The sequence below is a fragment of the Antrostomus carolinensis genome, unplaced genomic scaffold (genome assembly GCF_000700745.2).
Source record: "Antrostomus carolinensis isolate BGI_N321 unplaced genomic scaffold, ASM70074v2 scaffold2896, whole genome shotgun sequence".
NCBI classification, from domain to species: domain Eukaryota; kingdom Metazoa; phylum Chordata; class Aves; order Caprimulgiformes; family Caprimulgidae; genus Antrostomus; species Antrostomus carolinensis.
Window position 1 is genome coordinate 1,117 of NW_010320988.1, and position 15,666 is coordinate 16,782.

At 40.5% G+C, this 15,666-nt stretch overlaps 1 protein-coding gene across 1 annotated transcript in view; it reads left to right on the top strand.

Moving 5' to 3' along the window:
• Positions 1–1,925: 1,925 nt before the first annotated feature.
• The window catches only part of RELN (reelin), a gene marked incomplete at its 5' end in the record, with an annotated part of 75,636 nt that continues 61,895 nt past the window's right edge, over positions 1,926–15,666 (top strand). The window contains 8 exons of the mRNA XM_010169740.1: positions 1,926–2,063; positions 2,657–2,843; positions 6,549–6,754; positions 8,401–8,572; positions 8,929–9,129; positions 11,230–11,465; positions 13,282–13,439; positions 14,345–14,552. Coding sequence (XP_010168042.1) covers positions 1,926–2,063; positions 2,657–2,843; positions 6,549–6,754; positions 8,401–8,572; positions 8,929–9,129; positions 11,230–11,465; positions 13,282–13,439; positions 14,345–14,552 — 1,506 coding nt within the window. The remainder of the gene's footprint in view (positions 2,064–2,656; positions 2,844–6,548; positions 6,755–8,400; positions 8,573–8,928; positions 9,130–11,229; positions 11,466–13,281; positions 13,440–14,344; positions 14,553–15,666) is intronic.

Genomic DNA, 15,666 nt, shown 5'->3' on the forward strand with positions numbered 1-15,666 from the left:
TTCCGTGAGCCCCCCATCACCCCCCAGCTAGGGGGAAGGGGAGGGCAGCCCCTTGCCCTGCTCAGCTCCGGGGCTGCCAGATTCCCACAGCAGCCAAGCTGTCCCCAGGGGAGAGCTCTCTTTGTCTACAGCTAAAAATAACCCTGCCTGCTAGGATGTGGCTCCCTGGGGACCATCCCCAGCTGTCCGGCTGATGCGCACACCTCCGTTTTAGCCCCATGCTCATCTCCAGGTGGCAACGCGACTCCTCCCTTCCTCCCCTCCCCTTAAATGAGAGAAACACATCTCCTGCCGTCACTGCATTCATCTGAGCGAGCTTCTAAGTAACAAGCAGAGCTGAGCTTACCCTCAGTTTGATGTGCAGCCAACATCTGAGACTCGAGAAGGAAATTGGAGCTGCCCTGGCAGTGTGTGTCTCTGTGCTCCACACCTGGCAGGAGGGGGATGATGAGCTTGTCCAGGGAAACATTGTGCTCAGGTGAAACCCACGCGAGCCCTGGTGTGGGCCCTGGTGTCAGCTCTGCACCTTACTGTGTGGGCCTAGCCCTGGAAACAGTCCCACAGCGGTGCTGCACAGGGGTCTTCTTGGCAGGGTTTCAGGTGTGGTGCTCCCCTGGGCACAGAGATGTACCTTGTTATTACCCGTGGGCTTTCCATGCTGTTTGTGTAGGTCAGTGTCAGCCTGGTGCCCCAAAACCAGCTGTGATGCACTTCACTTGACATGCAATATTTTTTTCTTAATCTCATTCTGGCACAAGCATGGAGTGAATGCAGGGTCCCTGCGCCCTTCTGCTAGGAGCTGCCACTAGCCAATGCCTGTAAACTGTCAGATGTGCACAGGTTGGCAGGGCAGCTTGGAAAGGCTCAATGGCAACAGAAATTACTCTTTTTGTGATTCAGTTCCTTCTCCGGCCATGTGTTTTGAGGGTGGTGGATGTCAGGCTGGGTTTGGCTAGCAGGAGTCACTCAGCATGGAAAACGTCAATATCACATTGGACAATCTCCTAGAGGGTCAACATCAAGCACTTCTTTAATAGATAACATTACTTGACTCCACTATAATAAAAAAAAAAATAAAGCTGTTGAAGATAAACTATTTTGCTAGAAAGGAGAAACTACAGCAAGGTTTTCTGCTTAAAAAATATTACAAAAATCCAAAGTTTAGTGTTACATATATATATGGGCAAGTAATCTAATCCAATTATTCCCTACCACAAACCTTTGGTGTTATCAATTTTGTCTGAGCAGTTGGCCAAGAACAAATTATTTGCAATGTGGAAAAAAATAGGTGCTATGAAACAGGATCTTTGTCTAAACCTGGTGATTGTAACGTCACCAGTCATATGTGAGCAAAATCTAGTTTCAAATCATCCTAACCAAAAGAAATTTCTGTATCCAATACAAAACAGTCAACTATTGTTGAATGGAAATAGCCAGTATTCAAAGGGGAGAAAAGCTTACACTCAAGAACTTTAGTTACTTTTTTTTTTTTGTAATAAATATCAGAATAAAGCTTTTTATGCAACTTGTAGCCTGTAACTGTGACCAAAAATATAAAAATCAAAGTCACACCTTAGGTCCATCTTTCTAGTTTTACATCCTGTCACCCTCACAGAATGGCACACAATAAAAATCCAATCATGTTATTTGATAGGTTTATCTTAAAGTAATGCACAAAATCCCTGTAACACCTCTGCAGCCTTCCTCAGAAATGTCATTAATGACTGGGAAGTCCATTGTGTAGCCATGTGCGGCAAGTGGCATTGTCTAGAAAGTTCATTTACAAAAAATATGTCTTTGGTTGTGCCAGTCCTTACAGACTGGGCCGTGATTGTTATATCAACTTACTTTAGTTTTTTATAGTTGCATTTTATCTTTTTCCTTACAGTTCTGTAAATAATCACAAATTTGTTACTGGTTTTAAGGTCCAGTGCCACACGTTTCCGCTGGAGTCAGTGCTACTACACAGCGCAAGACGAATGGGCCTTAGACAACATCTACATTGGACAGCAGTGTCCCAACATGTGCAGCGGACATGGCTGGTGTGACCATGGTGTTTGCAGGTATAAAGCATTTGCCAGTTCCTCTTAACAATGGTCCCCTGATGCTTCAGGTATCCTGTAGTTTTGTATACTTTTTTTTTTTTGGCTGTTGTGTTAAATTGTAGATTAAAGGTTAAAGAATAAAGCAATGAAGGGTGTTAGGTCATTCAAGCAACATCAACAGCCGGTTGCTTCTCATCTCTCTGTCCAAGAACCCCTACCCTTGGCAAATCCAGGTGTTGGAAGAGCTTTTGGCAGCATGGGGCTTCCCTCCTGCAGATGTCCTGGTGGCCCCTCCAGCCCTTTGCACAAGGACCCCAGGGACCAGCTTATCATGGCGTGGCAGCCACTGTCAGACTGGTTGCAATATCACAGGCACAGACTACTGCCTGCTAGCTTCAACTTTTCTGGAGACTGCAGATTTTTTTTAGAAATAAGATATAGCTTGTTTCCAGTTATTCAGTTATTCCAGCTTGTTTCCAGGATCCAAAATTCCAATCCCAGAATGATTTATTATTTCACATCTGATTTTAAAAGCTCGGTGCACTGCCTGAAGTAATTCTCAGCATCAAAAAAAGTCTTTAAAAGCTTGTTATGTTTATGTTTCCTTCCAGGTGTGATTCAGGTTTTCAGGGTACTGAATGTCAGCCTGAAAATCCCCTTCCTTCGACTGTCATGTCTGATTTTGAGAACCCAGATAGCCTGAAGACAGAGTGGCAGGAAATTATTGGGGGAGAGATCGTCAAGCCTGAAGAAGGCTGTGGGGTCATCTCATCTGGCTCCTCACTCTACTTCAACAAGGTACTAACAAGGGATAAGAGACTGAGAAAGACTGGTAATGTGGGTTTGAATGGAGCATGATGTGGTTACATGGCAAAGCAAAGAAAGGCTGGCAGAAAGCAGCATAGCTGTGCTCTGCAGGTAAAGAACAAAGCAATCGAAGAGATAGGGAGGGACACGTGCATTATGTATCCAAGAAATACCAGCTGTAATGGAAGGAAGTAAATCGCAGGTGAGCTGGCAAGCGTGTACGTTCACATTGTCTTAACTGTGCATTTTCTGGTTTAAGACTCAGTTCTTTATCACCAATCCCCAGCTGCCATTTGTTTGTTCTGTTCTGTTCTGGTGGAGGCATGGAGAAAGGTTGACTTTCCTGGGGACAAGCAGCTTCATTTGAGGTTATAGGACCAAAACTACTGAAAAAACAACCCCTCCAAACTTTGAGAAAGTGGTCAACCTGTAGGAGGATGCTCTTTTGTATGACTTGGATGCTTTGCAGAAAAAAATAATAGAGCAGGAAAGAGATACGGGGAATTCTACTAATTAATAGCTATTTTAACTAAAATAAAAAGAGTTCTTTATAACCAGATGTAGTATTATGGGTTGTAACCACAGATTTGTGTTTTATTGTTGCTTCTCAGGTCTAGTACCGGGTTTTGTTCTTAATTGAAAGGAAGGGCATAAATGCAGCTATGTGCTTCTCTTCTAAAGGTTTGATCAAACTGCCACTGCTGTCATGAGAGCCAGATTAGTCCCAGAAGAATAACCCAAAATGCAACGCTGTATAATTGTGTGTTGTTTACCTCATTACAAAAATCTAACCCACCAAATAATTTTCAGCACTCCTACATAGTCTCACATCCAGCTCCCCTGGAAATGCAGCTTTGTGCTGAAAATTTCATAATAAACCAATCAGTATAACTAGCTAATTGTGATAATTGGATTTTTTTGTATAATTGTCTTCTCTGTTAGATGTTTTTCCTTCTGGCTCAGTTCCTTATGTCAAGTTTCTCAAAGTAGTTTGCTAAATTAGAATTAACCTGCTATGATCTTTCTTCTGATTTCTGCTAAGGAGGAGTGAAAAACTCATTTAGAAATTCTTGGCTTATTTCTATTGATCTCTAAGGGTTAGGTTATCATTCATTTCTTGAGTAGTAGCAGTCTGCATGCCATCAGCATAAGGTAGTTTATTTAATTTCTGTTTAGATCTTTTTCAAGGTGTCTAGTCACCATGCTGGTAGAAAATAAAAAAATATTTTTATAGTTGCCCAATAGTTCTGTGGAGCCTCATATTTACAGGCTTAGTTTCTTTGCATTTGCTCAAATAGCCACTTTTTATTTGAATGTCTGATGTTTACTACCATAATTAATTACTGCTACCAGAATTAACGTTGGCTTTGTTCTGCCGACCCTCTATCTTTTGGTTTACAACGCATTTTAATCAACTGTAGGTGTGTTTGCAATACAGAGCTCTTTCAATTAACCCCTGTAATTCCTGAGAGGTTTTATGTTATTCATGCCCTTTCTCAACCTGGTTCTGTAGTTAACCCTTTGTCAGGCAGAGCTGCTGTGGGATGTGGATAAGGAAAACCTGCCTGGAATAGTTTTACAGCCAAAGCTTGATCCACTGCAAGTCAGTATGTTGGGTATCCTCAACCAGCTGGAACACACCTGTCCACAGGGCAGCAAGGGTGTTTGCATTTATTACCCATTACTAGTTTGATTTGATGATGATAATTTCAAATTCTTGTGGGCCTCCAAAAGAAGATGTGAAAATAAACTACCAAGAGATTATCAGTGTCACCTTGGCCAGTATTAGCCATGTGAGGCGGCACCCAAGACTGAGCCCGTTTTACTGTCACGGCACCATCCAGGAGGGCTTTATTCAGCTGGGGATAAACCGACAAATAAACCAAAACAGCAGATGTAATTCAATATGGCTGTGTCCTAAGTGAGTTTTTTGAGGTCAAAGGATTCTTCACAGGTTTTAGTTCACCACATTCATTGGTGGTATAAGCTAACTGAGTTTCAAAAACACAAGCATTCAGATTCCAGAGCTTAGTCTAGCAGTGTGGTGTGGCCAATTTTTTAGAGTCTACAAATGAGCTATGGACCCAGGCTGTAATACCAGCAAAGCAGAATGTTCTGAGGAGGAAAGGAATAGACATTTATCTGTGTGGAGTTTATCCTGTACTAAGTAGGAAGAGGAAAGAGGTGCTGAGTGAAACAGAATTTAAATTAATCTATTATCTCATTCAAATCATATATGATATTTTAGATCTCAGCTCCTAAATCTTGTTACTTATGTCCAGCTAGATCATGCCAATTGCTTATCTCATGATTGCCTGGAAATTTGTCAGGAGGATCATGGATGTACACATGTGAGAGACAGATTAAAACATAAATATTACTTAAAACATAAGTATGATCTTAAAACTTAGCCCAGGTTTTCATTTTTGATACCATTTTCTGCTTGGAGATGGACAGGAACCCATGAGATTTTAGGGAATCAAAAACAGTAGATGTATTGCCAGTTCCGCTCCATTCTGGGGGGCAATGCCAGGTTGCAGCTACTTTTAATGAATGCAGATATATGATCCCTATATCCCTTCTCCAGCTGCACCTATTTGGCTTTACCCTACCTACAACAGCTTGTGGCGGCACAATGCTGTGCAAGGGCAGGCCTGTACCAGGCACAGGGCATGCAGGTCACCTCTGTGGGGACACTGCTCTCACCCCATGTCCTACCTCACCACAGGCAGCTTCATATCACATATCAGCATCTTGTAGGCTTGTTGATGTGCAAGCCCACAAGCTCAACCTCAAGCAGCAGGGCACATGAGGAATAGGGGAACAGGATCACTCCAATTACAATAAAAGGCTCTTAAACCTTTAAGCTTTTTTTAGCTGAATATGCTCTGTCTTCCTTTGCCAACATGCACAGAGTGACCATTTTACTCACAGTGTCAATGTCTAAGAGCTGTTTCCTGCTAGAAGTCAAAAACACCCTTAGAAAAGCTGTTCACTACATTTTATGAGGCTATTTTTTCTCTTAGCTATGCTCAGACAAAGCTGAAACCAAATCCACAGGTTTTAGTTTAAATACTCCTGATTTACAATAATTACCATAAAAAGAGAATAGGTTTGTGTACAAACAAATCCTACTCAGGTGAGGCATGAAGAGAAAATGCCCCTCCCTTGTTCTTGTGTAGGAGATGGGCTTCAAACAACAGGTATTACAGGGGCTATAATTTCAGATAATCAGGCAACCCTACACAGTGCAAGAGTTGACTGAGGAATTGAGATGTCAGAAATGTCTTTTTACCACTTTATGCTTTATCATTACTAAACTGAATACTTTAAAACTTAGCCCCAGGTGGTTCAGGATACCCTGGGTCTGCTTTTTGTCTTCCAAAGGTACTTGGCATCTTGAAGGAATGAGACAAAATAGTTGTGTTGAAATCGTATTGTGAAGTTGCATTGTGTGTTTGAATGTAATAATAAAACGGCTTGTGGGATCACACCAGATTGATTAAGACATAAAGGATGACCAAGCACAATCATTGTCTGAAAGTCACATTAACATGAAATTTGATGTCCTCCATATTGTGCAGTTTTCTGTGCAATATTCATCTGTGCTTGACCTTAAATAACTTAAATATGTCTATTCATAGTGAAGCTGTCATATTTAATAATATTTCCCCCCCTCTGTTCTTTGTATTGCAGGCTGGAAAAAGACAGTTGGTAAGCTGGGATTTGGACACTACTTGGGTAGATTTTGTCCAGTTTTACATCCAGATAGGAGGAGACAGTTCCTCATGCAATAAACCAGACAGCAGAGAAGAAGGTGTGCTGCTGCAGTACAGCAATAATGGTGGTATCAACTGGCAGCTGCTAGCGGAAATGTATTTCTCTGACTTCAGCAAACCCAGGTATGTCTGTGGTCTAAATTAAATCCATACTGCATCAGCTCTTTAAAAAAAATCTATTTCTCAGTTTATGAAAACATTAATAATAATTTCAAGTTATAGTCCCGAAAAGCCATCATTATACAGAAGTTTTTCCAGGCTTCCACAGTAAACTCCTGTCACTAGGAAGGAAAAATCTAATGAAAGTGGGCCTTAGAAAAACTACAGTAAAATATGAAGTCTGCAATAACTCACCTGCCATGTGAAACATGACTAAAATGCAAACTTGTAAAAGATTATAAAGAAAATACAGAACTTGCCCAAAAGAGGTGTAGAAATCTGCCATTTCCTCTGACTCTAGTTTCTAATTAACTTGTATTAAGGTCACATACAACAAAAACTCCTTTAAAGAAATATTTTAAATATTTCAAATTTGCTGTAAGGTAGCTTGTTAGTGAAAATATTGATTGAATTTGTCTGCATAGGTATTAACATGATTTCTATTACCTGTAGTTCATGTCTTTCAATATGTAAATAATTTTATCTTCCCGTGTTGTCATTCTGCATCACAACGAGCAATGTTTTCAGAAGGACTTCTGAAACTCAGCAAACTGTTCTTTTCTAAAGGTGATCTGTACACTTGGAGGTATAAAACCATTGAACTTTGTTAGCCTCTGCTTTGTCAAAATTACAGGATGCATCCAACAGAGAAGCTACAAACTGAAGCCTTCATCACTGGACCATCCAGTACATTGTTTTTAGACAAAAACATTTGCCCCTCCGAGTAACCAAGAGTGATGGTTCTTACTGAATATATCTATGCATATTTATTTTTCTGCTGCTTCAAATGGGGTTCAGATCTTACTTTCTAGTTCCTTGTTTCTTTTTTTTCTCCACCTCTCTCTGCCTAACCAGCAAGTGAAGCGGGGTCCATGGTACAAAATAACATGTGATATAAAGAAAGAGTACAGAAAGGAATATTTGCATAAATGCATGTATGTACAGTGTCTGAAATAGGACTGAACAAATAACTAATTATTGTACTTTTTAACATAAGTATGTTTAGGTTTGAAATTTTAACTTTTATTTAACATTATTTTGGTAAGGTGTCTCTTTAATTGAACATAAAACAAACTATCTGAGAAGACCTAAAGTTCTTTTATAAAGCTCCATATATAGCAGGGCTGAGATTTTAGCCACAGCAGAAAACTCTAATGCATAATCTATGGCATTGTAATAGAAGGATGCTTTTGTCTACAAATAGGACCAACCAGCAGAAGAGAATGAGAAATTAATTTTGCCAGCATATTTCACTATTACTTGCTGGCACCAGATGAACATTAAAGCTTGCTGAACATGGATCAGCTGAAAAGTTTAATTCAAAGCTGAAGAGTTCAAATCAGTTCCTTTTTGTGCTAGGCAATATAGTAATAGAGAGTAAAAAATAGCCATTGTCTTAAAGATTTTACATTCTCCACAGACAATAAAGACAAAGAAGGCTTCTTAATATTCAGTGTATAAACAGGTATCCAGATACACAGGCGGTTTCTGAGGACTTCTACATGCAAGATAGATACCAACTTTCCTGCCTCTTTTTTCTGTTCAGTGGTATTTCTCCCATTTCCTACAAAGTGTGTTCCTTAAAGTTCTACTGAATTTCTGTTCTGAAGGTTTGTCTATCTGGAGCTGCCGGCTGCAGCCAAGACGCCTTGCACAAGGTTTCGCTGGTGGCAGCCCATGTTTTCAGGGGAAGGGTATGACCAGTGGGCCATCGATGACATCATCATTTTGTCAGAGAAGCAGAAGCACATCATTCCTGTTGTTAATCCCACTTTACCACAGGTAATAAGCAAGAGCAGGCTGTGGGAATCCCCATGAAACAGGAACCATCCTCTCTGTTATTAGACTTTTATTTGCATATAATTTTCTTTTAAAATATTGGGTGTATTTAAAGAAACAGCTGTAGTGTTTGAACCTGGATCTTATCACAAAGCCATCAGGCTCCTAATCTTTGTGACAGAGGATGTAGTTATGTATCTCTCAAAAAGCCAAGACAGAAATTTTGGAAATTACATTTTTTTTAAAATGACAGAAAATACAAATTGAAAAATTTGAAAGTTGATAATTTTGGAAATTATTCTGAAGTCACACTGCAAGGTGGTAGTACTTGTTGTTGGTTTTCTTTTCATTTCCAACAGAACTTTTATGAAAAGCCAGCATTTGATTACCCTATGAACCAGTTGAGCATATGGTTAATGTTGGCCAATGAAGGGATGACCAAAAATGAAAGTTTCTGCTCTGCCACCCCCTCTGCCATGCTCTTTGGTAAATCAGATGGAGACCGGTTTGCGGTGACTCGAGATTTAACTCTGAAGCCTGGATACGTCCTGCAGTTCAAGGTATTCCTTAAAGACAAATCCCTGCAAAAATATCAGTAAAACTGCCCTTAGTCAATACCTGTAAGATGTCACTGAGGCCACAGTCCAAAACAAGGTGGTGAATTATACGACTGCATAAAAAGATGTGGAGAGCACAAGTATGAATTAATACAGCATAAAATATCATGCTGCTTTCTAAATGGATAGCCAAACCTTGGTACAAGAGGGCTTTTTTACCCCTCTGGAGAGAAATTCTAAAGCCTGTTGTTCTTCAATGTGTTTCAGAAGTGGGTTGAAGTGACTGTCATTATATCGAGTCAGTACTAGGAAATGCTACTGCACTGTCAAGGGAAAAAGGATTTATCCTATCTGTGGCTGCGTGTCTACAAAAGCTGTTTGCTTACATTTTTTGTATTTTAAACTATTTAAGGACTTACAAGCTGTTCTGTACTCCAGTGTGGGTTTTTCATATAATTTACTTCCATTGTGTCAATGAATATAGGCTCCAATTAACATTCTCTTCTTTAAAGGGCTTACAAAAATTTCAGTGGTCTGACAATACATCCAAATATGGGCTCCAAAGAAAGTGTATTTGCTTTGACAAGCTCTTGTTTCTGAACCCTAATCAAAATTTTATTGAGTTTATAATGAAATCCCATTGGTGAATTCTGGAGGTTGGTTGCAATGCAATTTTAACGAGCTCAGCACAAATACGTGGTCCTTACATAATTGGTGGATACAGACACTGAATAATTTACAAGTGGAATTATTAAAGAGATCAGATGTTTACAGGCAGCTTTTCAAATATAATTCCCACAGTTCTATAAGTAGGAAAGTTAGTTAGAAATAATGGGATTTGTAAAATAATCTCATTCCATCTAAAAATTATGCTAATGAAATGCTATAGAAACTGTGGGATAGCACTACAATTTCTGAGTGAGTATTGTTTGTAGTTTGATGCTTTTGTCTTAAACCTAAAGATATTTCAACATGTAAATACCATTTAGCCTGGAAAAGATGTTATTTGCCTGTTGACCACTTTCCTCTGCTTCAGAGACTAAATCTCCATTCTGAAGGTTTGATGATCAACAGCATTTCAAAAACTGTTTAGTGTAAAAAAGTAATACTCAAAAATTTTTCATACATTTTCCATCTCGGAAACACTTGGCAATATAACATAAATATGCAAAACATAAACAACATGTATCAGAGAACAGTGAGTTCTTCTTTATAAAATCTGTTATTTAAGACCTGAATTTATACTTCCCTCTTTTTTGGAAAGCTTTTAATCTGGCCAGCACGTAAATGTGTTAGTCCTATTTGCATGTTTTAATTTTGAACATATGGTTAAATGCTTTCCCAAGTTTGTGAAATTTCCATTTTAAATAGCTGCCTGGAATAATTTTGCATTGATAAACTCAAAGACAGTAATTTGTCAAAATTATTTCATTTTACATGAATGATTTTGTTTTGCATTTTACATTCTACAGTTCAAGCCGAATTTCTGCAATAAAATAATGAAAACTAATATTTTTCTGATAGCTTGAAAAATGAAACCGAAAACTTCAAATCAGCAGTTGATTTTTGTCTTGGTTACATTCTCATTTCACATTTTAACATACAATTTCCTACTTCATCCAGTTTTGCTCTGTTCTGGGGGCCCAAACTTCAGCACCAACTCCCAAATATCATTCCTGTGAGGCCAATGACCAGGTTGTAGTCAGGGCTAGCAGCCCAGGGCAAGGGTGACCTGGGAGTCTCCTGATCCTCTGGGCACATTGGGTGGCCTGCCCATGGGATGGGTCTCAGAGGATACAGCTATACATGTAGGTGCCTGGGCGCAGTTTGCTATTTGTGGCCCATTATTCACCAAGACCTTTGAAAAGCTCTCTGCTCATTTCAGCCTGTTGAACCCAGCGACCTTAATGAAGGGATAGTCGGAATTTTTACTGAGAAATGTCATACATGTAGTAAACAGATGCTGAGCATGACTCACTGTTTACCAGCAGGTTCAAAGTAAGCATTCAGAGAGCTAAGCCTCCCAAACCAAAAGTCAAAGGTGTTTTGTAGACAATAATTACCAATAACAGCACTCATATCTGTTACTCTGCTCTTTTGCAGCTGAACATTGGTTGCACCAACCAGTACAGCAGCTCTGCTCCTGTTCTGCTTCAGTACTCACATGATGCTGGGCTCTTCTGGTCTCTCGTGAAGGAGGGCTGCTACCCTGCATCTCCAGGCACAAAAGGATGTGAGGGAAGCTCCCGGGAGCTGAGCGAGCCAACCGTGTATCACACAGGAGACTTTGAGGACTGGACAAGAATTACTATTGTTGTCCCCAGGGCACTTGCAGCCAGGTACTGTACACTGTAAACCAGTGATGCCAGTGGTACCCGTGAATTAGCTGCCTCTTCTTTCATGATACATCAGGGAAAAGTTGCAAGCCATCAGTAGAAACGGTGTTAAAAATCAGCAGATCTGGAAAAAATATGTTGTGCTCTCCAAAACAGAGAAGCTTTCCAATTTAAAGGTGTCAGAATGCTCTTTATAATTAAATTACAAAGCAACAACGAACCCAGAACTTTTGAATTTCACATCAATCTCTTCATCATGGCGCTGTCTGTCTCTATGCATATCAGTTAGGTCAGAGGCACCAGCAAGAGTGCTGGTCAAAGATCATAAAATCACAGACACATAGAATAGTCTGCATTCAAAGGGATCTTCAAAAGTCATCTTGTCCAACCCCCCTGCAGTGAGCAGGAACATCTTCAACTAGATCAGGTTGTTCAGAGCCCTGTCCAGCTTGACCTTGAATGTTTCCGGGGATGAGGCTTCTACCACCTCTCTGGGCAACCTGTGCCAGTGTTTCACCACCCTGGTAATAAAAAATTTCTTCCTCCTATGTAGTCTGAATTGACCCTCCTTTAGTTTAAAACCATGACCCCTTGTCCTATCACAACAGGCCCTGCTAAAAAGTCTGTCCCCATCTTTCTTATAGGCCCCCTTTAAATATTGAAAGGCCGCTATAAGGGCTCCCCAGAGCCTTCTCTTCTCCAGGCTGAACAGCCCCAACTCTCTCAGTCTTTCCTCATAGAAGTGGTGTTCCATCCCTCACTTGGATAGTAAGTTGCTTGAATGAAATAAGCCATTTGAACAGTGTTAATTTTACAGCTACCACTGGGCAAAGAAACCCTAGAAGGATATTTAAGCTGCTGTGTAATGTGCTGGGTCATTGAAGTTGGCCAGGACAGGTGAAGTGAACGGAGGGAGGAATGATGGGTGTCCTCCTCTGCAAGCACTACCTCAGCATTGGGGTTAGTACAGATGAGAAAACATCAAATGCTGGAAGATACAAATAAGCCTTGAAATCAGGAAGCTTTTCTTGATCTTTCTTGGATTTGGCTGAAGTTTCTCGCTCCCTTTGCTCACTGTCTTACCCCTCAATGAACAGCCCCAGTCTGACTTGCTGCCAGCGCCGTCAGCAGCCATCCCACCATGCCCCTGGGTTTCAGACCCATCCTCCTACCGCAGGCTCCTCACCCTGCAGCCCCAGCACAGATTTTGAGTATGCGGCATATTGTGTAGCAGGGGAGCTGCTGCCTTTGCTGCAAGGAGCTGAAATAACAGCATGTTCCGTAACAAGTTTGTCTTTTCTTCAGTAATTAGCCAATAAAAGCAGGTGCCAAATTGCACAGATCTGACACCAGCTGATTTGATTTACCCAAAACAAGCAGTGCAGAATCAATAGCAGCAATCTGTTTGGCATTATGTTCAGTAATGTGATTGGGAATAAGAAGCTCATGCTAATACATTAAAAACGTAAGTATTGCGAGTATGGTGAGGGTCTTGACGTTGTGGGTGACTTTGGAAATCATGGTTCATGGATTATCTAGAGAGCATGCCATTTGATCAGTTGGTGCAAAGCACTACCACAACAATCACCTACTTACTGAATGCCTGTGCATAACAGAAAAAAAGCAATAGGTTTATTTAACTAAGAAGGATCTTAGTTAATCCTTTGGTTTGGCAATGAGATTTAAAATCTGTTCCCCTCTCTGGAGCTCCTATAAAGTGATTCAGATAAAAGTTTTTCCTTTTAATCTTAAACAAGGAGTAGCGAATATTGAAGCCGGGAATAGTAATACCACTCCCTTCATCGTTGTTTCTCTACAGTAAGACTCGATTCCGCTGGATCCAGGAGAGCAGCTCCCATAAAAGCGTGCCTCCTTTTGGCTTAGATGGCGTTTACATTTCTGAGCCTTGCCCCAGCTACTGCAATGGTCATGGGGACTGCGTCTCAGGGGTCTGCTTCTGTGACCTGGGCTACACAGGTAAGACACCCCTTTTTAGTTGGGATTGCAGTTATGACTGGCTGAATTAAAGATCTAAATTGAGCATCTTGTTTTTCCTCTGCCATATTCCAGAAAAATATATGATGACATAAATTTCATGGGCTGCCAGCAAGCATGTTTTTATTTTGTTAAATAAAATTCAGCACAGGCAAAACAGAGCAGCTGTAGGCAGCGGTTACCGGTGATGTTTCTGCCAACCACAATCTTTGAACATCACCATCTGTATGAATGGTGAAGGGACTAGCGATAGAAGAGGAAACAAAATAAAATATCATAAACTAAAAAGTCTGCTTAAAAGCCTTTGGATCATCTTCAAAAGAATTGCTGCTTTTTTTGAGTCCTGTGGCCATCAGATGGCATGGGACCAGGAGGGAACATATGTTCTGACAGGCCTTTCTGTGGAAAATTCTGTTCACTTGTGGTTTCAGGGGCTTTTATGCTGAAACATACAAAAAAAACCCATACCCAAAAACCTAATGAAAAAAAGTGATTGACACAACCAGTTGCATGCTGCACTGTTTTCAACTCTCTATACCAACAAAGCAATAAGCTAACATCTATTGTTCAATCTGTTTAAAACAAAATAAAATGATAATATTTTTCTGTTTACATAAATTTCCTTAACATAAAGCATGTCTGGTTTTCACCTAGTGAAATAAGCCATCTTAGAGTTTAGAGGAAGAGAGCTTATTCTGCCTACGAAAATTTATAAAGAGGGTTTAAGAAGGTACAATCCTGTCATCAAGGTATATTCTTCGAAAAGCCTGATACTTTCTCATACGTGGATGCAAGAGAACCGTCTGCCAGTGTACTGTATCTGAGCTTTTCTCTGTCCAGCACAGTTTCACCAAAGTATCTCCCCTTTTTTTTTTTTTTTCTTGAAGCATCACGTGGAACCTGTGTGTCTAATGTGCCTAACCACAGTGAGATGTTCGACAGGTTTGAGAGGAAGCTAAGCCCTCTCTGGTACAAAATAACAGGCGGTCAGGTTGGGACGGGCTGTGGCGTGCTCAGTGATGGAAGATCTCTGTACTTCAATGGACCTGGCAAAAGAGAGGCAAGGACTGTTCCCCTGGACACCACAAGTATCAGGTCAGTTCTTAGTGCTGCTTCTCATAATTCTCTGTGCATTCATATTGTCTCCTCTCCACTATTACAAGTGTAGGTGTGAGAAGGTGTGAAATGTTTTTCTGCTAATCACAACTTGTTTAAGAAATCTTAAAGGCAGAGAAATTACTTTTTTATTCATTCTGTTATACTATTTCTTTTTCCTGAGGGGAAAACTTGGGTTAGAAATGGAATGAAATAGCAGCATAGGAAATATGAACTGTATATTCTTCTGAGAAGATGGTTTGCTTTGCATTCTAGATGGACAGGCAGAAGATGTGGTCTTGAGACTGCACAAAACCTGAGACTGCACAAAACCTAAGACTGCCCATAGCTGGACAGTAAAACTTCCTTTCCACTGACTGCGTTGAACTGCAGGCACGCCAATGACATAGCAATGTGCTGCTCTTTATTTGCCAGATGTTGTGAATTAGTCCACTTGTCAGAAGTGTAAAAAAATGGAATGTGAATTGTTTCTGTGTAGTCAAGAGGCTAACAAGCCTTCACCTCTTTCCCCACTGCCGCTGCATCCTCCTCTGCTGGTAGCAATTATCCTTTTTCTCTCAAATTGTGTAATTGATTAATGTAATTAGGGTAAACAAAGGGCTGTTAATTCTAACCGTTATTTAGCTTGGAGTTTGCTGCTGCTTTGTCTGGTCTCATGAGGGATTATGCACCTGAAACCTTGCCCACCCTACAGTTATATCAATTAGCTTAATAGAAGATATTTCTCCTGACAAACACTGGTCTAAGAGTAAATAATGCCATGATATGCTGCATTACTTGCAGCAGAGATTGGCCAGAAGTTACTGCTGCAGCTCTCCTGCTCAGACAAGTGGTGCTCCTTAGGGCAGTACGGGTCCTGTGGGTTTGGGAAGATCCGTAGCTGCTCCCCAGCACTGAGGAACACAGCACCAGCTGCCTTTCCTCCATCCCCTGCGTGTCTGTCAAAGTCTCCTCTGACAAATATGTTAAATATTTATGTAATAATGTTAATGACAATAATTAAATTAATTAATTGTTTGACAAATACACTTTAGACAAGTACATGTTTGTGCTGGGACTCTGGGAAGATCTGAGCACTTCTTTTCTGCTCTAC